At 40.9% G+C, this 24,976-nt stretch overlaps 2 protein-coding genes across 2 annotated transcripts; one reads left to right on the top strand and one right to left on the bottom strand.

Moving 5' to 3' along the window:
* Positions 1–201: 201 nt before the first annotated feature.
* Positions 202–1,460, bottom strand: LOC307186768 (large ribosomal subunit protein eL15-like). Its single transcript, XM_079922307.1, has one exon. The coding sequence runs from the start codon at positions 1,356–1,358 to the stop codon at positions 744–746; it is 615 nt and encodes a 204-aa protein (XP_079778433.1). The 5' UTR covers positions 1,359–1,460; the 3' UTR covers positions 202–743.
* Positions 1,461–17,860: 16,400 nt separating this feature from the next.
* LOC307187066 (F-box only protein 28-like) lies at positions 17,861–19,092 on the top strand (the record flags this gene model as incomplete). Its single annotated transcript, XM_079922812.1, is given in 2 exon segments — positions 17,861–18,259; positions 18,261–19,092. Coding segments are annotated over 2 exon segments (945 nt in total). The 5' UTR covers positions 17,861–18,146.
* Positions 19,093–24,976: the final 5,884 nt, after the last annotated feature.

The raw sequence follows: 24,976 nt of genomic DNA, 5'->3' as shown, positions 1-24,976 counted from the left end.
ATGAAGTTAAGTATTCTACAGATCAGAGCCACGGGATTGAACCTTTTATGTGAACTTCAGTGGTACCATGGAGGCCAAGGCAATTTAATTTAGGCTAACCAGGATTTGTTTCAATTTGTAAGAGAAACAGCTTGCAACAGGTTTATTCAATTATCTTAAAAAATCGTGGCATTCCTTTACTTTCCGCCTTTTGGAAGCAGCAGTTACGTATATGGAATAGCAGATTAAGTCTAAAAACGTGGGCCCTAGTCAACTTTATTTTTCGGCATAATGATCATGATAAACGATCATGACATCCTTCACATTTCCAAGGACAACCCAATTTAAAGTTTGTCCTTGCCAAACTCCATAAAACAGCCACTTTAGAGTAAACCAGCAGAGCATTGCCTCACCCCAATAAAGCTGTAGGTTTCCTCACATGCACCAACAAATCTACACGGCTAGTTTCTGCGCTCCTCTTTTACAGAATTTTACACCTGTTGTTACCAGACAGCACTTTACACACGGACATATCAACTGCCTAATAAAGCAAAAACAAAGGCATTTCCCTTATTAGAAACAAGACACACCATCACTTAAAATCTTCAAACATTATTGCACTTTAACGTTCAGAATTTGACAATGCATTCAGTGAAGCAACCTGCAGACAACTAGTTTTAACAGACAGATTAAAAAACACTTTTAAGCAGACGTGGATGTCCTAAACTGTTTATTAGGTAAGAATTTTACAAACATTACTTATATTAGCGGTAGCGGTGGAGCTGGAGAGTATTGCGCCTTCTCCAGGCTGCGCGGCGAGAACCACCGATCGTGTGGTGGAACTTGTGGCCCTTGCCGAGGCCGCGGTTCTCCCTGCCTGCAGACGTCAGCCCTCGCATCTCCCTGTGCTTGTGGACTCGTTTGGTGATCCACTGGGTGTCAGGGTTTCTTCTGATAGCCTTATGGAAGGGATCAATGAGGATAACCTCAAAAAATTTGTACGTACAATCTTCACCCACCCAGTAAGAATTCAGGACCCTCAGGGCCCCACAGTGGCGTCCCGCTCGTTCCTCGGCAACAGACTGAAGGCTCCGGGCAAGTTTGAGCTGGTTGACGCCATGGTGGACAGGCTCGCAGTAGGTGGCGCCCTTCGGGACCGGGCGTTTGCGGCCACCGCGGCGCACGCGAACCCGATATATCACATAACCTTGCTTGGCCTTGTAGCCCAGCCTGCGCGCCTTGTCGGGCCGGGTGGGGCGCGGAGCCCGGTGCAGCGCCGAGAGCTGGCGGTACTGCCAGCAGCGCACCCTGAGCAGAAAGCGCATCACGTCCGACAGCTTCTTCCTCCACAGCTCCTGGATGTACTTGTAAGCGCCCATCTTCGCTCACCTGATGGCTGCCGCCAAACGGAAAGGAAGGACCCTTTCTCCTCCGTTACCAACATTTTTACTGTCTGTGAGAACTTAAGTGACAAAGTACTTCTTGGTAAATTCATGGGTCATTTGAGATGTTACTTTAGATTTTTTTCAAATAAGTAAATAATATGTAAAAAACTGGAGAAAGAAAGAATAATGCAACGTGCTTGTTGATAGCAATACATTTTACATTTTAAAGATTTTAAAAAGGTCTGTGACCTGTAGGATTAATTATTAGGGTGCCCTCTTTTCTCCCTTCCCCTCCTCTCCTCTTCTCTCATCATTTTAATTGTTTGGATTTTGGAGGCAGTACTGCCCCTTCTGACATGCCAAGAGCCACATGAAAGAGAAAACTCTGTGCTTTGGTTCTGGCTTTTTATTCCCACCATTGGCTCCTAATTGACTTGCCATCCTGCAATAGTACAAATCATGGATAAAAATAATTTGGATGTTTTGGAGTACATTAGGAGAACTCAATAGAGTTTTATTTCCTATCATTCCCATCATATCTGTGTTAAGATACAGGTATAAGAACAGAAATGGCTGGTGGGTTTTTTGGTTTTTTAAAATTGGTAAGGCAGGAAGGTTTTCACAAAAATAAGATAATTAGTGAAACTTGTATCTAGAGCACTTAATGGTCTCTGTTTTCAATTTGATTCTTGATTTCATTTTTCTCTGGATTATATTGGCCTTCTACAGCTAGTACTAAATTACTTTACAGAAATAAGCTGGTTTGTTCCTGGTGGAAAGCTACAGTGTCTCTTGAGTTCCATATTTGAACATTCTTTGTAAATAGTTGTCTGAATGGATTATGATAAAGAAGATGCTACCAATGAAATAGAAAACCAACTACATGATATAAGACTGTGATCCTCATGACCACTCTAGAAGGTACTTCCATACATAAGTCATAAAGGCCATATTCACTGAATGCAGTGCCAATGCCCCATTTTTATGCCTGTGACTCAACAAAGGTCTTTTCAGTTTATAGAAGCAGTTTGGGATTTGTATTTACAACTTCTTTGACGGTTACCTGCATGTCCATTGCTGGCAACGGACTTTGTCATTAAAACCTGACTCCTAGGTTAAGGAGCTACAGTGTGGTTTATTCTTTACCTACTTGGATAAACTAAATTATAATAGAAATGTACTTTGGTTAATCCTGAAATGTGTCATTTTTGAATAATCTTAATCTTAAAAGCAATACAGAATTGTGATTTATTAATTTTAAATTAAAATATTCACATCTTGTTGCAAGAAAAATTATATCTGAAAAAAAAGAGAGTTTGAAAGAGCCAGAAATAATGATCAAAATAAATTCATGCATAATGATTACAATTGCTATTATTACAATGATACCATACTTCAATTTTTTAAACTCTTAGGTAATAAAGTTAGATGAAATATAAAACCTTCAAGTAGTATATCTACATTTTCATATTCCATTATGTCCTAATTATTAGTATTAATGCAATTAGTCATAAGAAATGAGAAGTCGCAGACCTACTACAGAATAGACTTGAGGACATGGGGAGGGGGAAGGGTATGCTGGGACGAAGTGAGAGAGTGGCATAGACTTATATATACTACCAAATGTAAAATAGATAGCTAGTGGGAAGTAGCCGCATAGCACAGGGAGATCAGCTCAGTGCTTTGTGACCACCTAGAGGGGTGGGATAGGGAGGGTGGGAGGGAGGGAGATGCAAGAGGGAAGAGATATGGGAACATATGTATATGTATAGCTGATTCACTTTGTTATAAATCAGAAACTAACACACCATTGTAAAGCAATTATACTCCAATAAAGATGTTAAAACAGAAAGAAATGAGAAGTATTTTTAATTAGTTGTAAATAAAGCACTAGAGCTGCTTATGGAAATCTAGTGGGAAAGTCAAAAGTTTATAAACATTTTACAGCTGTGCATATGTGTGCTATATCAATGAAGAGAAAAAGGTCTATAGATTGACTTAGTATCTACATTACATATACTATTTCATAAGGATGTTTAAATCTAATTTAAGCTGTAGAAGGGGGGTTGACTTTAAACATGTATAGGGCTCATTGTGGAGGGAAAAAAATGAAGTTATTAAATGAATTGTAAAATAGGTAGGGATTACATTGGATACTGATTTTTTTTAATTAAAAAAATTGTTTTGGCCACACTACACAGCATTCAGGATCTTAGTTCCCTGACCAGGGATTGAAACCATGGCCCCTGCAGTGGAAGCCCAGAGTCTTAACCACTGGACCACCAGGGAAGTCCCAGGATACCGATTCTTTACTATCTACTATTAGAAATAATTCTAGTGGGTTTGGGGTAGAGAGAGGCTTCTCTCAAACTATGTTGCTCAAATAGTTATCTGAAAGATCTTTTTTTTTTTAAGATTAATTCGTTCAGTTAAATTACTTTGCAGCCACCATAGTAACAATTGATTCAGGGAAGAATCACCAAGAGATTTTAACACCATTGGGTAAAAGTGTGTTGGGAAACATGGTTTTAACACAGTTTAAAAGTATATCCTCAAAAATTACTTATAAATTACAAAAGGCAAGAAAAGTACAATGGAGAAATGATGGACACAGCTTAATCAAGTGATCAAAATTAATATCAACAATAATAGGATAAACTAACACCGTATACCTCCTGATGTTATGCATGAGAAAACTCAACATCACTTATATGGTAGTCCTCCCCAAAATCCATGACCTAAATCTAATAATGAGGAAACAATCATATAAACCAAAACTTGGGGACAGTCTAAAAAACAACAGGCCTGTGCTCCTCAAAAATATGAATTTCATGAAAAACAAAGAAAAACTGAAGAACTGAGACAAACACTCTAACAAGACATGACAGCTCAAGGCAGTGCATGATCTTGGCTTGGAAAAAAATGTTATAAAAGACATTAAGACAATAGGTAAAATTTTAATATGGGCTGAATATTATATAATTATTCTGTATCAATGTTAAATTTCCTGATTTCAATCATTGTATTATAGTCACGTAAGAGAATGTCATTGTTATTAATAAGTACACACAATACATTATGGGCCAGAGGGTCTTGAGGTCAGCAACTTGCAAATATTCAGCAGAATTATAATAATTCAGAGAGAGAGAGAAGGGAGGAATAAAACATTGCAATACTCTTGCAACTTTTTATTGGATGTCTACTGCTTGCCAGACAATATGTCAGGCACTAGAAATAACAGATTAATGAAATATTTCTTTTCCTCAGAGGACTTGGAGCTCTCGTGGAGAGAAAGACATAGATATGCTGCATAATCATGGGGTGAGCAAAATAATATTGAAATCTACACAAGGTCCTGAGGAGCACAATGGGGAGCACCTCTCTGCACTTGGTTGAAGGCTTCACAGAGCAGATGACGTTGGAGTTGGGACTCAAAGGATGAGGAGAAATTTGTAAGTGAGCAAGAGGAGAAAGGGGGTTCCAGGCAGAATGACAGCATGTGCAAGCGCACAGGAGAGGTATTAGGCACCCCAAATAGAATCCATCCAAGGCCTCAAGAGCCTATATTTGGCATGCAGAGGACTTGGTTAAGCCTGCTTTGGTGCTCACAAGGCAAGCTGTATGAGCTCTTAAGGTATGATGAGTCTAATGGCGACCTTGCTTTTCTGAAATGCCTGAACTAAGAGGGAGGGATAGAAAAGGGGACCTGGGCAGAGTTTCTCCATCTTCAACCATAAACCTCTTTAACTCCATTTAATTTGACCAACATTGCTTTGTATACCAGTGTCCAAGGTTTCTGTTCTTCCTCTGTGGACCATTCAACAAGAAAATGGAAAGATGCCATCACTAATGTTCTATGCCGGGGCTCTCAGACTTGAGCATTGCATCAGAATCACCCAGAAGACCTGTCAAAACCCAGCTTCTGAAGCCCACCTCCAGAGGTTATGATTCAGTATGTCTGGGGTGGGACCTGAGAATTTACCTGCTGAGCTGATCCAAGGAACCACATTTTAAAAAACATTCTTTGGGGCTTCCCTGGTGGCGCAGTGGTTGAGAATCTGCCTGCCAATGCAGGGGACACGAGTTCGAGCCCTGGTCTGGGAAGATCCCACATGCCGCGGAGCAACTGGGCCTGTGAACCACAATTACTGAGCCTGTGCGTCTGGAGCCTGTGCTCCACAGAGAACAAAAGAGGCAGCGATAGTGAGAGGCCCACACATGGCGATGAGGAGTGGACCCCGCTTGCCACAACTAGAGAAAGCCCTCGCACAGAAACGAAGACCCAACACAGCCATAAATTAATTAATTAATTTAAAAAATTTAAAAAAAAAACATTCTTTGGAGAGACCTTCAAGATGACGGAGGAGTAAGACGTGAAGATCACATTCCTCCCCACAAATACATCAGAAATACATCTACATGTAGAACAACTCCTGCAGAACACCTACTGAATGCTGGCAGAAGACCTCAGACCTCCCAAAAGGCAAGAAACTCCCCACGTACCTAGGTAGGGCAAAAGAATAAACAGAGACAAAAGGATAGGGACGGGACCTGCACCTCTGGGAGGGAGCTGTGAAGGAGGAAAGGTTTCCACACACTAGGAAGCCCCTTCACTGTCAGAGATGGAGGGTGGCGGTGGGGAAGCTTCTGAGCCACGGAGCAGAGCGCAGCAACAGGGGTGCGGAGGGCAAAGCGGAGAGATTCCCGCACAGAGGATCGGTGCCGACCAGCACTCACCAGCCCGAGAGGCTTGTCTGCTCACCCGCCAGGGCGGACAGGGGCTGGGAGCTGAGGCTTGGGCTTCGAAGGTCGGATCCCAGGGAGAGGACTGGAGTTGGCTGCGTGAACACAGCCTGAAGGGGGCTAGTGCACCACAGCTAACCGAGAGGGAGTCTGGGGAAAAGTCTGGACCTGCCAAAGAGGCAAGAGACCAGTGTTTCGGAGTGCGCGAGGAGAGGGGATTCAGAGCACCACCTAAACGAGCTCCAGAGACAGGCATGAGCCGCGGCTATCACTGCATACACCAGAGATGGGCATGAGACACTAAGGCTGCTGCTGAAGCCACCAAGAAGCCTGTGTGCAAGCACAGGTCACTGTCCCCTCTCAGGAGCCTGTGCAGCCCGTCACCTCCCCTCCCGGGAGCCTGTGCAGCCTGCCACAGCCAGGGTCCCGTGATTCAGGGACAACTTCCTCGAGAGAACACAACGCCCGCCTCAAGCTGGTGCAACGTCATACTGGCCTCTGCTGCCACAGCCTCGCCCTACACTCCATACCCTTCCCTTCCCCTGGCCTGAGTGAGCCAAAGCCCCCTAATCAGCTGCTACTTTAACTCCGTCCTGTCTGGGTGAAGAACAGACACCCTCAGGAGACCTACACTCAGAGGCAGGGCCAAATCCAAAGCTGAACCCCAGGAGCTGTGCAAACAAAGAAGAGAAAGGGAAATTTCTCCCAGCAGCCACAGAAGCAGAGGATTCAATCTCCACAATCAACGAGATGTACCCGGCATCTCTGGAATACCTGAATAGACAACGAATCATCCCAAACTTGAAGCAGTGAACTTTGGGAGCAACTATAGACTTGGGGTTTGCTTTCTGCAACCAATTTTTTTCTGGCTTTATGTTTATCTTACTTTACTATTTAGAGTTTATTGCCATTGGTAGGTTTGTTTATTGATTTGGTTGCTCTCTCTCGTTTTTTTTATATAGATTTTTTTTCCTTTTTCTCTTTTGGTGAGTGTGCATGTGTATTCTTCTTTGTGTGATTTTGTCTATATAGCTTTGCTTTTACTATTTGTCCTAGGGTTCTGTCTGTTCCTTTTTTGTTTTCTTTTGTTTTGTTTTTTACAATAGTTTTTAATGCTTCTTAGCATTGGTGGATCTGTTTTTTGGTTTCATTGCTCTCTTCTTTCTTTCTTTTTTTTCCCCTTTTTTATTGCTTTTTAATTTTTTTATTTTAATAACTTTATTTAATTAATTTATTGATTTTTCTTTCTTTTTTCTCCCCTTTCTTCCGAGCCACGTGGCAGACAGGGTCTTGGTGCTCCAGCCAGGTGTCAGGTCTGTGCCTCTGAGGTGGGAGAGCCGAGTTCAGCACATTGGTCCACCAGAGACCTCCCAGCTCCACATAATATCAAACGGCGAAAATCTCCCAGATATCTCCATCTCAATGCTAAGACCCAGCTCCACTCAACGAGCAGCAAGCTACAGTGCTAGACACCGTATGCCAAACAACTAGCAAGATAGGAATAAAACCCAACCCATTAGTACAGAGACTGCCTAAAATCAAAATAAGGTCACAGACACCCCAAAACACACCACCAGACATGGTCCTGTCTACTGGAAAGAGAAGATCCAGCCTCATCAGCCAGAACACAGGCACCAGTCCCCTCCACCAGGAAGCCTACACAACCAACTGAATGAACTTTACCCACTGGAGGCAATCACCAAAAACAATGGGAACTACGAACCTGCAGCCTGTGAAAAGGAGACCCCAAACAGAGTAAGTAAAGCAAAATGAGAAGACAGAGAAACACACAGCAGATGAAGGAGCAAGGTAAAAACCCAACAGAACAAACAAATAAAGAGGAAATAGGCAGTCTACCTGGAAAAGAATTCAGAGTACTGATAATGAACAAGATCCAAAACCTTGGAAATAGAATGCAGAAAATAAAAGCAACATTGAACAAGGACCTAGAAGAACTAAAGAGCAAACAAACAACGATGAACAACACAATAATGAAATTAAAAATTCTCTAGAAGGAATCAATAGCAGAATAACTGAGGCAGAAGAACACATAAGTGACCTGGAAGATAAAATAGTGGAAATAACTACTGCAGAGCAGAAAAAAAGAATAAGGAATGTAAAAGATTGAGGACAGCTTCAGAGACCTCTGAAACAACAGTAATATACCAACATTCGAATTATAGGGGTCCAAGAAGAAGAAGAGAAAAAGAAAGGGACTGAGAAAATATTTGAAGAGACTATAATTGAAAACTTCCCTAATATGGGAAAGGAAATAGTCAATCAAGTCCACGAAGTGCAGAGAGTTCCATACAGGATAAATCCATGGAGAAACATGCCAAGACACATATTAATCAAACTATCAAAAATTAAATACAAAGAAAAAATATTAAAAGCAGCAAGTGAAAAACAACCAATAGCATAAAAGGGAATCCCCATAAGGTTAACAGCTGACCTTTCAGCAGAAACTCTGCAAACCAGAAGGGAGTAGCAGGACATATTTAAAGTGATGAAAGGGAAAAAACTACAGTTAAGTTAGTCTACACAGCAAGGCTCTCATTCAGATTTGACAGAGAAATTAAAACATTTACAGACAAGCAAAAGCTAGGAGAATTCGACACCACCAAACCAGCTTTACAACAACTGCTAAAGGAACTGCTCTAGGCAGGAAACACAAAAGAAGGAAAAGACCTACAATAACAAACTCAAAACAATTAAGAAAATGGTAATAGGAATATACATATTGATAACTACCTTAAATGTAAATGGGTTAGATGATCCAATCAAAAGACGTAGACTGGCTGAACGAATACAAAAACAAGACCGCTATATATGCTGTCTACAAGAGACCCACTTCAGACTTAGGGACACATACAGACAGAAATTGAGGGGATGGAAAAAGATATTCCATGCAAATGGAAATCAAAAGAAAGCTAGAGTAGCAATTCTCATATCAGACAAAATACACTTTAAAATAAAGACTATTACAAGAGACAAAGAAGGACACTACATAATGATCAAGGGATCAATCCAAGAAGAAGATATAACAATTGTGAATATTTATGCACCCAACATAGGAGCACATCAATACATAAGGCAAATGCTAGCAGCCATAAAAGGGGAAATTGACAGTAACACAATTATAGTAGAGGACTTTAACACCCCCTTGCACCAATGGACAGATAATCCAAAATGAAAATAAATAAGGAAACACAAGCTTTAAATGATACATTAAACGAGATGGACTCAATTGATATTTATAAGACATTCCAGCTGAAAACAACAGAATACACTTCTCATGTGCTCACGGAACATTGGCCAAGATAGATCATATCTTGGGTCACAAATCAAGCCTTGGTAAATGTAAGAAAATTGAAATTGTATCAAGTATCTTTTCTGACCACAATGCTATGAGACTAGATATCAGTTAAAGGAAAAGTCTGTAAAAATACAAACACATGGAAGCTAAACAATACAATACTAAATAACCAAGAGATCACTGAAGAAATCAAAGAGGAAATCAAAAAATACATAGAAATAAATGACAATGAAAACAGGACAACTCAAAACCTATGGGATGCAGCAAAAGCAGTTCTAAGAGGGAAGTTCATAGCAGTACAATCCAACCTCAAGAAACAAGAAACATCTCAAATAAACAACCTAACCTTACACCTAAAGCAATTAGAGAAAGAAGAACAAAAAAACCCAAAGTTATCAGAAGGAAAGAAATCGTAAAGATCAGATCAGAAATAAATGAAAAAGAAATGAAAGAAACAATAGCAAAGATAAAAAAAACCAAAAGTTGCTTCTTTGAGAAGGTAAACAAAATTGATACACCATTAGCCAGACTCATCAAGAAAAAAAGGGAGAAGACTCAAATCAATAGAATTAGAAAGAAAAAGGAGAAGTAACAGCTGACAATGCAGAAATAAAAAGGATCATAAGAGATTACTACAGACAACTATATGCCAATAAAACGGACAATCTGGAAGAAATCGACAAATTCTTAGAAAAGCACAACCTTCCGAGACTGAAGCAGGAAGAAACAGAAAATATAAACAGACCAATCACAGGCACTGAAATTGAGACGGTGATTAAAAATCTTCCAATAAACAAAAGCCCAGTGCCAGATTGCTTCATAGGCGAATTCTACCAAACATTTACAAAAGAGCTAACACCTATCCTTCTCAAACTCTTCCAAAATATAACAGAGGGAGGAACACTCCCAAACTCATTCTATGAGGTCACGATCACCCTGATAACAAAAGCAGACAAAGATATCACAAAGAAAGTATACTACAGGCCAATATCACTGAGAAACATACATGCAAAAATCCTCAACAAAATACTAGCAAACAGAATACAACAGCACATTAAAACATCATACACCATGATCACATGGGGTTTATCCCAGGAATGCCAAGATTCTTCAATATATGCAAATGAATCAATGTGATACACCTTTTTACCAAATTGAAGGAGAAAAACAATATGATAATCTCAATAGATGCAGAAAAAGCTATTGACAAAATTCAACACCCATTTATGGTAAAAATAAAAACCCTTCAGAAAGTAGGCATAGAGGGAACTTACCTCAACATAATAAAGACCATATATGGCACACCCACAGCCAACATCATTCTCAATGGTGAAAAACTGAAACCATTTCCTCTAAGATCAGGAACAAGACAAGCTTGTGCACTCTCTTCGTTATTATTAAACATAGTCTTCGAAGTTTTAGCCACAGCAATCAGAAAAGGAAAAGAAATAAAAGAAATCCAAATTGGAAAAGAAGTAAAACCACTACTGTTTGCAGATGACATGGTACTATACATAGAGAATCCTAAAGATGCTACCAGAACACTACTAGATCTAATCAATGAATTTGGTAAAGTAGCAAGATACAAATTAATGCACAGAAATCTCATTTATTCCTATACACTAATGATGAAAAATCTGAAAGAGAAATTAAGGAAACACTCCCATTTACCATTGTAACAAAAAGGATAAAATAACTAGCAATAAACCTACCTAAGGAGACAAAAGACCTGTATGAAGAAAACTATGACACTGATAAAAGAAATTAAGAATGATACAAACAGAGGGAGAGATAAACCATGTTCTTGGATTGGAAGAATCAACATTTTGAAAATGACTATACTACCCAAAGCAATCTACAGATTCAATGCAATCCCTATCAAACTACCAATGGCATTTTTCACAGACTACAACAAAAAATTTCACAATTTGTATGGAAACACAAAAGCAATCTTGAGAAAGAAAACTGGAGTGGGAGCAATCAGGCTCCTGGACTTCAGACTATACTACAAATCTACAGTAATCAAGACAGTATGGTACTGGCACAAAAACAGAAATATAGATCAATGGAACCTGATAGAAAGTCCAGAGATAAACCCATGCACATATGGTCACTTTATTTTTGATAAAGGAGGCAAGAATATACAATGGAGAAAAGACAGCCTCTTCAGTAAGTGGTGCTGGTAAAACTGGACAGCTATATGTAAAAGAATGAAATTAGAACACTCCCTAACATCATACACAAAAATAAACTCAAAATGGATTAAAGACCTAAATGTAAGGCCAGGCACTATAAAACTCTTTGAGGAAAACATAGGCAGAACACTCCATGACATAAATCACAGCAAGATCCTTTTTGACCCACCTCTTAGAGAAATGGAAACAAAAACAAAAATAAACAAATGGGACCTAATGAAACTTAAAAGCTTTTGCACAGCAAAGGAAACCATAAACAAGACGAAAAGACAACCCTCAGAATGGGAGAAAACATTTCAAATGAAGCAACTGACAAAGGATTAATTTCCAAAATTTACAAGCAGCTCGTGCAGTTCAATATCAAAAAAAACAAACAACCCAGGCTTCCCTGGTGGCGCAGTCGTTGAGAGTCTGCCTGCCGATGCAAGGGACACGGGTTCGTGCCCCGGTCCGGGAAGATCCCTCATGCCCCACAGCGGCTAGGCCGGTGAGCCATGGCCGCTGAGCCTACGTGACCGGAGCCTGTGCTCTGCAACGGGAGAGGCCACAACAGTGAGAGGCCTGCATACCGCCAAAAACAACCAACAACAACGACAAACCACCCAATCCAAACATGGACAGAAGACTGAAATAGACATTTCTCCAGAGAAGATACACAACAAACACATTGCCAACAAACACATTAAAGAATGCTCAACATCACTAATCATTACAGAAATGCAAATCAAAACTGCAATGAGGTATCACCTCACACCAGTCAAAATGGTCATCATCAAAAAATCTACAAACAATAAATGCTGGAGAGAGTGTGGAGAAAAGGGAGCCCTCTAGCACTGTTGGTGGAAATGTAAATTGTTACAGCCACTATGGAGAACAGTATGGAGGTTCCTTAAAAAACTAAACATAGAACTACCATATGACCCAGCAATCCCACTACTGGGCATATACCCTGAGAAAACCATAACTCAAAAAGAGTCATGTACCACAATGTTCATTGCAGCTCTATTTACAATAGCCAGGATGTGGAAGCAACCTAAGTGTCCATTGACAGATGAATGGATAAAGAAGATGTGGCACACATATACAATGGAATATTACTCAGCCATAAAAAGAAACGAAATTGAGTTATTTGTAGCGAGGTTGATGGACCTAGAGTCTGTCATACAGAGTGAAGTCAGAAAGGGAAAAATAAATACCATACGCTAACACATATATATGGAATCTAAAAATAAAACAGGTTCTGAAGAACCTAGGGTCAGGAGAGGAATAGAGACGCAGACGTAGAGAATGGACTTAAGGACATGGGGAGGGGAAAGGGTATGCTGGGACAAAGTGAGAGAGTGGCATGGACATATATACACTACGAAATGTAAAATAGATAGCTAGTGGGAAGCAGCCGCATAGCACAGGGAGATCAGCTCAGTGTTTTGTGACCACCTAGAGGGGTGGGATAGGGAGGGGTGGGAGGGAGACGCAAGAGGGAAGAAATATGGTGGTATATGTATATGTATAGCTGATACACTTTGTTATAAAGCAGAAACTAACACACCATTGTAAAGCTATTATACTGCAATAAAGATGTTAAAAAAATAAAAATAAAACCCATCCTCTATACATTCAGCATGCAATGGTTCCCACTCAGGTAGACATCTGCTCCATTTACCTTCAACAGCATTTCTAGCTCCAGGTGGAGAAAATCAAGTGTCTACTATCAACTACGTAGGGAAAGGGAAGAGAAGACCAATTAAAGAATGTTTTGTTTGTATATACATGACTGAGAGGTAAGCAAAAGCTTCAAAATATTTGGATGAAAGACCCAATGCTAATGTGCAAGGTTAAGTTAACGCATTTTTTTTCAGTTTGATTTCTAATATACTTTATCCTCTGAAGTCCAGAGATATGTTCCCTTTTAATTTTTTTTCCAGTCACTTAAGCACGGTTATTTCAAGCACTGTTTTTTTTGGCTTTCTCACAAGACAGTCCTGCAGTGTATCACATCTGGGCAACAGGAAGCTCCAGAAGACAAACAACTGGGGGACATGAACAGATTCTTCTGTACACATCACAGTAGAATCCACACAGCCTGTTTGACAGTTGAAATAAAACTAAAGGTTAGCCTTTAACCTGTTGTATAAACATTAACATTTGCTTCCCATATCCATTCACAAGTCTTATGACAGCTTGGATATACATATAAAACTTCGTTGTTGACTATTTGAGGGAGGATGTGCCAAACACTTCAATGGCAATTAATGTGTCATCAGGGTTGGAAAAAAAATAATAAGATGCAGAATCACGCAGCATTCCTCCAGGGAGGGTTAAGGATTACAATACCGGAGTTCAGCAGAGCTCTGTACAATGCAATAAATGGGGCTGTTGGCCGTGATACTCCCATCACGGCCTAATTAGAAGACTAGCACACAATTAATTTGGAAGGTGTTTAAAATTTTGGAACTGAACAAAATCTCAGTTGTTGGGAAGTTTTCAAGTAGTTTCCCATAAAGCCTGGTTCATACCTCAACTATGCCATTAACCATGTTGCTTGTCATCCGCTTGATTGTTTATTTCCCTCACCGGGCTCTGAACACACAGAAGGTGGAGCTTCTGTCTGGGAAATGTTTGTAGTGTTGGGTACATTGAAGCCAACTAATAGATCTTTTCCTTTTTTGATCATTATATAAAAGATTGAACAAACTTCTAAATGATTCAATTCATGTGGGATCTCCCCAGACCGGGGCACGAACCCGTGTCCCCTGCATCGGCAGGCGGACTCCCAACTACTGCGCCACCAGGGAAGCCCCCCTGCTACATTCTTGTCTCATGGCTTCCTGTAGTCTTTTGAACTCTCTAAGGCTCAGTTCTTCTCAACATAAAATAGAGACCACTTGCCATCACCACTTGGCAGAGCTACGGTGAGGTCGGCGTAAGCTAATGGGAAAGGAAGAACTTTGTAAAAAGCCATAATATTTAAGAGGTTACCATCACCATTGTCAAGCAATAATGTATGGAACAAAATCCCCTAAATTTAGTCCTTTCTCATTGACAGAACCAAACCTCAGCATTTTTTTTATTCCAGGAGAGGTGCTTTGCTTGAATCAAGGGGCTGTGACTGCATATTTGTTTCATTAAGCCTAGGAAATAACTATGCTATGACGAAAGTGAGATTTTGGATTATAGCAGACTTTTACAGCAATGAGAGAAGACTCCCTAAATCAAAGGAGTGGGGCACCAGGTGTGACAGCAAGCTTGTGGCAGTGTGGCATCTAGCTTTTCTAGATGAGAAAAGCTCTTTTAAACTAGCTATCTATGCTCTTTGAGCTAAATGTTTTCCTTTTGCCCCCAGGACTTCAGCTTAAAATCACTAAGTGCCATTAAACTGTTCTTTGTATCTTTTCTAAATATCTTAAATAGTTTATAATAAATTTTTTTAAGACAAATTGAAAAAAACCCACTAAATGCAGCAACACTAACCTATCCAGCCCTCAGAAAAATAAAGCTATTTCTTTACGGATTGTGGGATGCATTGGCTAGGCTACAGAACTTTCTAAAGATTACTTAATTACAATCTGCAGATTCAGAATATACACTTACTCCTTCCCTCTTCCTAGAAATCTGCACACCATTCCTCAGCTCCAATACACGTGCACACGTGCACACACATGCACGCAAACACACACACCTGGCAGTCTCTTATTCATCTTTCAAAACCCAGCTCAAATGTCACCTCCCTGACTCCAGCCTGCTGACAAATCGCTCCCTTTTCTGTGCTCCCTCTCTGAACTTTGTCCATGTATTTCAATAAGTAACGGATTTGTTAAGACTGTGTCTTCATCACTTATATACACTCAGCACCTAGAACAGTTCCCATCTTGCCTCTTTCCTTTTTTTCTCCCTTCCTTTCCTCTTCCTCCCTTCCTTCATTTCTCCCAGTTCATGCACCTGTAGCCTGGGAACATAGCCCCAAACCATGGAGTCCTCATTAACTCCTCCCCCATATGCCCACCCCAAATCCAAACTGTCAGGAAATCCTCTCAGCTCTGCCTCTAAAGCTGCATATTCAGAAACTGATCCTCTCTCCAGCCCTACTGCAAACAGCCTGGGTTGAGCCTCTGTCATCTTTCTTTCTTGATTACTGCAACCGTCACGGGTGTCCCTTTTAACCTCTCTCCCTGAAGTCAAATCTCAACATATATCCAGGGAAATCCTTTGAAAACCTAAGTCACCTCTGCTCAAATCCTTCCAATGGCTCCCTGGTTCACTCAGAGAGAATGTTCTATACACAGATTCAGAGGCACTCTTGGGTAGATTGGTGCCCCCTAGGCTTTTTGTGTGTGTGTGTGTGTGTGTGTGTGTGGTACACGGGCCTCTCACTGCTGTGGCCTCTCCTGTTGCGGAGCACAGGCTCCGGACGCGCAGGCTCAGCGGCCATGGCTCACAGGCCCAGCCACTCCGCGGCATGTGGGATCTTCCCGGACCGGGGCACGAACCCGTGTCCCCTGCATCGCCAGGCAGACTCTCAACCACTGCACCACCAGGGAAGCCCAAGGCCATTATTTTTTGATACATGGAGGACCAAGCCACCTGGGTTCACTTTTACATTTTAGTGACAATTATATTTTTTACTCATTTGTATTAAAAATATAATCAGAACAAGCAGCATAAAAGTAAACATTTGGCAAATTTTGTAGAATGAGTAAAACCAGATCATGGGCACAGTATTTGAAGGGGTCTTGGTGTAAGACCTCTGAGAACTCGTGACTGAACTGATCTGGGAATGCAACCCATGACCAAGGTGGGGACAGAGGTGGTGGGAACGGTGAATCTTTCAAAATGCACAGCCACAAAGACTCATTTAGATCGTGAATTGCTCAAACATAAGGAACAAGTTTAGGTTGGAGTATTTGGACAAAACATGATCTTTTTTAAGGAGTCATTGTGTCTTCAGGCTCAGGATATTTTAGGCCAACGTATCAGGTAGACCATATTCATCATTTCACTTCCTAATGACTCTGTAATATGCCATACCTGCTGTTTCTGCAAAACATGTACACAGGGCCTCATCACTCTTGGCCAGTGGCAGAATAAACACATCCATAGACCTTTCAGTATCCATTATTTCTTTTTTTAATATATATTTATTTATTTACTTATTTATTTGGTTGCACCAGTTCTCAGTTGCGGCATGTGGGATCTTCGTTGCGGCAAAGCAAGCTCTTAGTTGCAGCACGTGGGATCTAGTTCTCTCACCAGGGATCGAACCCGTGCCCCCTGCATTGGGAGCACGGAGAGTCTTAGTCCCTGGACCACCAGGTAAGTCCCCTCAGTGTCCATTCTTATGAGTCAGAAACTACCAGACAGAGTTCTCTGATGGCCTGGGGGCTACACACTCAGGGGCCAAAACAAAAAAAGAATCCTTCTCTATTTTGTATGCCCCGGGCTTGTTTCTTAGCCTCTGAAGATCCATATAGAAGAGAATAAAAATGTGATCGATTTTTCCCCTGTAGATCTTGTGGAATAATTCTCAGCCAATATTTAATTTTTTCACCCCACACCTAGTAGTCTTCACCATCCCTATGTTTATTCAGCGAATTTAAATGTAGACATAGCCCCAGTTATCTAAAAATTGCACACAAAATCTAATCCCGATCAATTTAATAAGAACTGTTCTTGAAGTGCTTTATAAAAATAAACATTTTCTTGAACTCTATTAAATTATATGCATACTGAAGTATTTAGGGAATAGTGTACTGATGTCTATAATTTACTTTAAAATGAATTTTAAAAAGATGGGTTAGAGCTTCCCTGGTGGCGCAGTGGTTGAGAGTCCGCCTGCCGATGCAGTGGACACGGCTTCGTGCCCCGGTCCGGGAAGATCCCACATGCCGCGGAGCGGCTGGGCCCTTGAGCCATGGCCCCTGAGCCTGCACGTCCAGAGCCTGTGCTCCGCAACGGGAGAGGCCACAACAGTGAGAGGCCCGCATACCGCAAAAATAATAATAAAAATAATAAATAAATAAAAAGATAGATTAATGGGTGGGTAGAGGGATGGATATGTGGTTAAATAACTATATTAAAATGTTAATGGTGAATCTCGGTGATAAGTATATATGTATTCTCTGCACCAGAGGCCTGTTAGTAATTTACATATTGCATGACATTTTCTATTTGAGTTTGACATGTAGAATCATTTTTAATTTCGTGGTAACTGACAGTCCTAATAGCCCAGCTAATTTGTAACTAACAATATTGCTGTGTAATAGGAAAAAATGGTGTTTGCGTTTGAATTTTTAAATTTTGCTATATGTTTGAAATTTTTCATAAAAACTCTAAATAATCACCATAAAAAAGAATGAAACAACACCATTTGCGGCAACATGGATGGACCTAGAGATGATCATACTAAGTGAAGTAAGTCAGACACAGAAAGACAAATAGCATATGATATCACTTATATGTGGAATCTTAAAAAAAAAAAAAGATACAAATGAACTTATTTAAAAACAGAGAGGAAGGAATCAAACCCCCAAGATGGCGGCGGCATCGGAGGAGCGGTTGGCTGAGGAAGGAGGCGGTGGCCCCGGCGACTGCGGCTCCCCTTCCGCCATCGGCTCTACCCAGCGACTGCCCTCACCGACCCCGCCCGCCCCAGTCCCTGCAGCCGGGGTCCCAGGCGCCCCCAGCCTCGGCGCTGGCTCCGGACCAGCTGCCTCAAAACAACATGCTCATGGCGCTGTCCATCGTAGCCATCGAAAACATCCCCAGCTTTATGTCCCAGGATGAAATTAGCCAGCTCCACCTGGTTTGTAAAAGAATGGACTTGGTCTGCCAGAGAATGTTGAATCAGGGATTTCTAAAAGTGGAGAGGTACCATAATCCATGTCAGAAACAAGTTAAAGCACAACTCCCAAGGAGAGAGTCAGAAAGGAGAAACCGTTCATTAGCTCCTCATGCAGACATCCTCGCTGCGGTTGAAACAAAGCTGTCTCTCTTAAATGTGACTTTCATGAAGCTTGTGGACTCCAATCTCTGTTGCTTCATCCCAGGAAAGGTGATTGATGAGATTTATCATGTGTTGAGATATGTCCATTCTACCAGAGCCCCTCAGCGAGCTCATGAAGTACTTCAAGAGTTAAGGGATATTTCCTCCATGGCAACAGAATACTTTGATGAAAAGATTGTTCCAGTTCTAAAGAGGAAATTACCAGGATCAGATGTATCTGGAAGGCTCATGGGCTCTCCTCCAGTTCCAGGACCTTCTGTAGCCCTGACAACAATGCAACTCTTCTCCAAGCAAAACCCTTCAAGACAAGAGGTTACCAAACTCCAGCAGCAGGTTAAGACAAATGGTGCTGAGGTGACTGTTCTCAGGCGTGAAATTTCTGAGCTTCGCACCAAAGAGCAAGAACAGCAGAAACAGCTTCAAGACCAGGACCAGAAACTGCTAGAGCAGACCCAGATTGTAGGTGAACAGTAGAGCAGACCCAGATCATAGGTGAACAGAACACACGGTTGGCAGAGCTGGAAAGCAAACTGTGAGAAGTAATGGAAAGTGCAGTAGGAGACTCCTCAGGGTCTGGGCAGAATGAAGAGTCTCCTTGGAAATGAAAAAAGGCCACAGAAGCCATAGACTCTTCTTAGGAAATCTAAACATCTCCGAAATAGAAACCAGGATGTGCTTCTAGCTCCAGAGGAAGCCCTGACTTCGTAGCTTGAGCAGTTCTGCATATCAGGACACTGTGAGCAACATGGTGTCCCTTAGCTCTAGGCTTTCAGAACACAACGTAAACTTGAACTCTCATGGTTGGGACAGTCTTTTCCTGCTTCTCCTGGTTGAACTGATGCACAGAATCCTTTTATTTTGCAATAGATTTGTACTAACCAGACCTATCCTATCAGGTTTTGAGAAGTTAATTTTATTTCCGTGCAGATAATGTTTAAAGCAAGTTTATTTGTTTCTGCATATATGCACATTACATAAGGATCTTAAACCAGTCTTGACAGACTAGAAGTTAAGTTTAATACATAAAATGTCCTGTTCACTTGAAAGAAAAGACCTACTTTTTAAATGGACAATATCTTGTTTTTTAAAAAAAAGTTGACTTTTTGTTATAAGTGACCTTTGTCTGGAATGTCTGAAAAGTAGTAAATGCTTTTTGGTATTGAAGTAATGGGTAACTAAAACGGACTTCCATAGTATTGGCTGTAGAAGGAACCTCTACAGTATTTACTATATATTTTTATAAACTACTGGCAAGGGACTTACCCAGTTGTTATACACATGTTTTCAGTTCTCTTTTGGGGCCATGTCCTACATTTGCATGGATGGATGCATGCACTGCCTAGTCAACTCACTTAAAAAGCTCTTGCACTGGTATTGATCTTGAACCTCTACACCTCTCCACTTTTTAGAGCAGCATCTTAGTTCATTTAAGTGCTTAACATCTTCCACCACAACAGCTTGCCTCTGGGGGCAGGGTGGTATTTGTATGTCCATTTGTCCTCCAGTTTTACAAGAATAAGAGAGTATTAAAACCCATTGCTTTATCTATTCTCTGCAGGGTTCAGGTACACTGGCTAAGGCAGAACTCCAAATTCTTTACATTGATGTTAGACTTCTGGCAACTAGTATTCTTCCTTACTCACCACTGTGTATGCTCATTGATCAAATGTGGTCATGACAAGTGGTGTGAGTAGGAAACCCAACCTGTGGGATGCAGTTTTGCCATAGAAAGAAAGTTCACTGAAGAAAATTATACTATGAAAAAGCATTTTGATCACTTCATTTCCGGGGGATGACCCGAGGGAAGCATTTTATTATTAATTTCAAGCTTTCCTTATCCTGGAACTTTAAACAAAAGCTTTAATTTCGTTTGCACTCCTGTTTTGAGCTTGTAACTGGAGAAGCATGTCTTGCGCTGTTCAACCTTCTAAGTGGTCACTTTAACAACCTCCAAACTGTGTACAGTGGTTATTTTCCCCAGTTGTATATTTTTGAATATACAAAATATACAACTATTACTGTCCTAGTTTTATTTTAATGTACTAAATTATGTAGTCATTATTTGCCTGTTAGTTCTTTTAAACAACTGTTGCCTCGGGCTTCAGTTATTTAAGGTAAAATTAGGTGTAGTATAGAAAACTATCCCTTTCCAGATGGGAGTTTGACACCTGTATAAAACCTAAGGTGTTGGTAAGTACCTTAGTTGAGTAAAAGTACAAGGTCACTACTTTTTTTTATCTGTCCAACATGACATGGTTATGCATCCTTTAGATTAACCTCACCAAATGAAACTTTTTCTTATCCATTTTTAACATTGTCCTGACATAATATTGTCCTTAGATTTTGATCAACTCTTTCTCTAACTTTGAAACTCCATTTACAGTGTAGTATGTTTTCAATGAAAAGCCATAAAATAACATCCAAGTGTTTCATGGTTTTTTGGGAAGGTAATTTTAAAATAAACAAGCTCCAAAAAAAAATAAAAACAAAAAGAGACTCACAGACAAAGAAAACAAACTTATGGTTACTGAAGGGAAAGGGGGAGGGAGGGATAAATTAGGACGTTGGGATTAACATATACACACTACTCTATGTAAAATAGATAAACAACAGGACCTACTGTTAGCACAATATTTTGTAATAACCTACAAGGGAACAGAATCTGAAAAAGAATATTTATTTATTTCTTTATCCACCCTGTGATCTTTTTTAAAGGAGTCATTTTGTCTTCAGGCTGTGCTGTATACCTGAAACTAACATGACATTGTAAATCAACTATACTTCAATTTTTAAAAAAATCTAAATAATCATTTATTTATCAAAATTGTGTATAGTAGTCAAATGTAAAGGGAAAATGGTAGTCAAATTACATGAATCCTGGCAAGCTAGACAGAAGAAAACAACTCCTGTTTCTAATTCAAAATTCCCCTATTGCCCCTGGGAATGCTCTGGGTGGGAGTCATTTTTTACCTGAGTTTTCTATCTCTCCTAAACTTGTTTGTTCATTAACTCTTTAAGTGTTTTCTTCTCTTTTTGGCCTTACCATTCTAACGCTAAGCTCCATTTTAAAAGTCTCTCAAAGATTTGCACCGGTGAAATAATTCATGGAACTCACGTGAGTCCCGATAAATCACTTTCCCTGTCCACAGAGATGGTAAATTCCAGGTGCAATCTCAAAATATTTCACATCTTCCTACCCAATAAAAGTTCAGAGAGTTACAGACCCCTTTATAACATAGTTTTCATTTTAGAGGTTACTCTTTCTCTGTATATCTAATAGATATTATTTGGGTTTTTTTCTCTGTCTTTATCCCCATGTCTATTTCTCTCCATCTCTTCGCTATCTGAGGTCTCCCAGTCTCTATCTGTTTCTCCTCTGTCTGTCTATGTATCTCTGTCTCTCTCTGCCTGGAAATGAAAGAAAAGCAGTGCATTTGCAAAAATAGATGGAAACCAGCTAGCGTTCCCACTTATATAAAACTATCCGTGGGAACGGGAATTTCATCTTACCTGGCCAAAACTTTCGGTCTGGTCTTTTCAATTTCTCCTTCTTCCCTTCATTCCTTAAGAAGCTGCTTAAGCCTCATGAATTCCCTAGAGTGCAGGAAGGCCCAAGGGCACAATGACACTTCAGCCTTTCCAGTGTTTAATACTCTTCTTGGGGAAATGAAGGGAGCTGAGGGGAGGAGCAAACACTGTGTTTATGGGGACTGACACACCCCTTATGTTTTCTTGCCATTAGATAAAAATGGTCCTTCATTCTGTCAACACTGGTCTCAAAAATGAATACAAAAACTAGCCAGGGAGAGCATTCTCAAAAAATAGTAATAATAATAATAAAGTAATATAAATGAAACTAGCCTTTTTAATTTTAATTGGAATTTTCTAGAAGAAAAATTTATCATAATTATTCCTATTTCATTGATTTACTCTCCACCTAAAGTCTCTAAACTATAAGCTCATTGAGAGCAGGGTGTGCTTACCATTCATCTTTGTGTCATTCATATCCCCTAGCAAAGAGTCATACATATTAGGTCTCAAAGCAGCATGTGAAATGATTGGATGGATGGATGAATGAATTAATGAACTGAACAATGACAAACACTCCCTACAATGATAATCTTTACTCAGTCAGGGTAAAACTCAAGTGTCTGTAATCATCTTGGAAGCTCTAAACTAGCCCACACCAACCAGATTAGAGACCAGGATGGAGTCAGAGGAAATATAGAAGTATTTATAGAAGTGTATGCATGATAGAGCATAAGAATCAAGCTGCCATAGCATGAGACCTAACAATAATATGAGTTTAAGAACAAAGATGGTCATTTCCCTCTGAGATAGTTCAGTCCAAGGTGGGCATTCCAGGTCAGTAAGCAGCTTTCCTCCACACAGTCATTCAGGGACCCAGGCTAATGCAGACACGCTGTATTCAACATGTGGCATCTGAGGCTTCTGTAAGTAGCACCAGGGTAGCAAGCAGGAAGCATGAACAAGCTAAACCCAGAGACTTTCTCCTAAACGAAGTGAAGCAGAAGTTGTTCACATGCCTTCCACCCACATTCTGCTGGGCAGAGCTGAGTCTCACAGCCACACCCTGTAGCAGGGAGGGCTTGAGATTTGATTTTCAACTAGGCAGCCGTGTGCCCAGCTCAACTCCATTACAGTGGAAGGAGGAGAAGGATGGATGGGGGAGGAGTGTCAGCTAACATTCACATCACATTTGTAAACATGTTCATCACTGTTATCTAAATCTGAAGACGCAACTTGGAATCGAATGTTGTTTAGTTTTTGGCATAAGTATTTGAGGAAATGGAGTCAAATGAGGTTTTCTGAAGGAAAAAAAAAATTGTCAGAGGACAGTCTATCATTAACAGAGTTGAATTCAAGCTTCTGTATTTTTCCAGGATTGTTAAATGTGACATAAAACCTAGAGAGCCTTCTACACAGAGGATAACCTCCAAAGTAATAGGCTAGTTCACGCTTCACCAACTGTCCCTTAATCATTCATGATGTGCGGACAACAGGGGCAAAGTCACCTTCGACTTGGAAGTAGGGTCACCTCGCAAGTAGCTAAGAGGCAGCAGGTGCTGACTAAATGTTCTGATTCCCTCAGGAAGATAATCACGCTCTCATATGTAAAATTCTTCAGCAAAAACGATGACACTTGGATATTGAATGCCAACCCGTGCTTTCAGTCTCCCATTCCCTCTTCTGTTCAGAAGCCATCCACACATTCTCCCCTCTGACTCACCTTCCCAACAGCATTCCCTTTCTGTAAGCTCCCCTCCACTCCAAAGGGCAGCAGCTTAGACCCCAAGATGACTTGAGGCTCAATGTCTTGAACTCCCTCCAGCACTGACCCTGGTTAGGTAGTAAGATCCTTATTTCTTCTGCTACTTCAGGGTACTTCCCACTCTGCTTGGCTCTGGATCCTCTCCTTGACCTTTAAGCCATCTTCCCACTTCTCCCGCAGGGAGAAAGCTTTCCATCTTAGTTCCCTGAGACGAGGACTTGGGTGTAGGCAATTTATTTGGAAAGTGATCCAAGGAAACAGTGTGGGGATATGGAAGGTAAGACCTGAGGAATAAAGCCAAAAGTGTGCCTTCATGAAGGCTACCTCTGCAGGCAACTGGGGTTAAGTCCTTCTGGAGACCCTCTGAGAAACTGAGAATGACCCTCAGAACAGCTCCAGGGAGAGGCCTTAGTCACCAAATGTCGCCCTTCAGTGGGTGAGGACTGCCCCTGGTGGCAGGATGAGGAAGCCCCCCCTAGTGAGGGAGAAAGCCCTCTGGCGGAATGGGAGGCTGTGGGCATGCTCAGGAACTGTCCACCTGCCACAGGTGAGCTCATAGGTGCACGGAGGGGACTGGGGCACGGCATCAACGGCGTCTTCCCAGATTCTTCAAAGAAAAATCTCCTCACTTAAAACCTCAGACTCCCCCTCCCACTGACTGTTCTCACCATAAGTGGAACCAAATTCCTCAAATCAAAGTTCACAACACTTCCCTTTTGCTCTTGCAAGCATTTATGCCAAAATCCACTACTGAGCTCATCGTGTACCTCATTCTTGCCTGAAGGATCTAAGTTCTTTTAATACAAAAAAATAGCCTCAGTTTTCAACCCAGGTGCAGAGCTTCAGATAATGGTTTTGCACACAACATTCCACATTTATCTTAACTTGGTCATTCCCAAGGAAACAGGACCCTGGATTGTCATCTCAGGCCAGGCCTGGTGTCAGCCTCTTTATACATGGCCCTGCCTTGCTTTGAGCCAGTACAGCACTGCCTTGTTGAAATTTTACCTGAATCCCACCCCTCCCCCTAATACTATAACCAGCCTGTGTCTTCCTTTGTCCGGT

This window comes from Stenella coeruleoalba (genome assembly GCF_951394435.1).
Source record: "Stenella coeruleoalba genome assembly, chromosome: 5".
NCBI lineage: Eukaryota > Metazoa > Chordata > Mammalia > Artiodactyla > Delphinidae > Stenella > Stenella coeruleoalba.
This window is presented reverse-complemented; position numbering and strand designations above follow the sequence as displayed.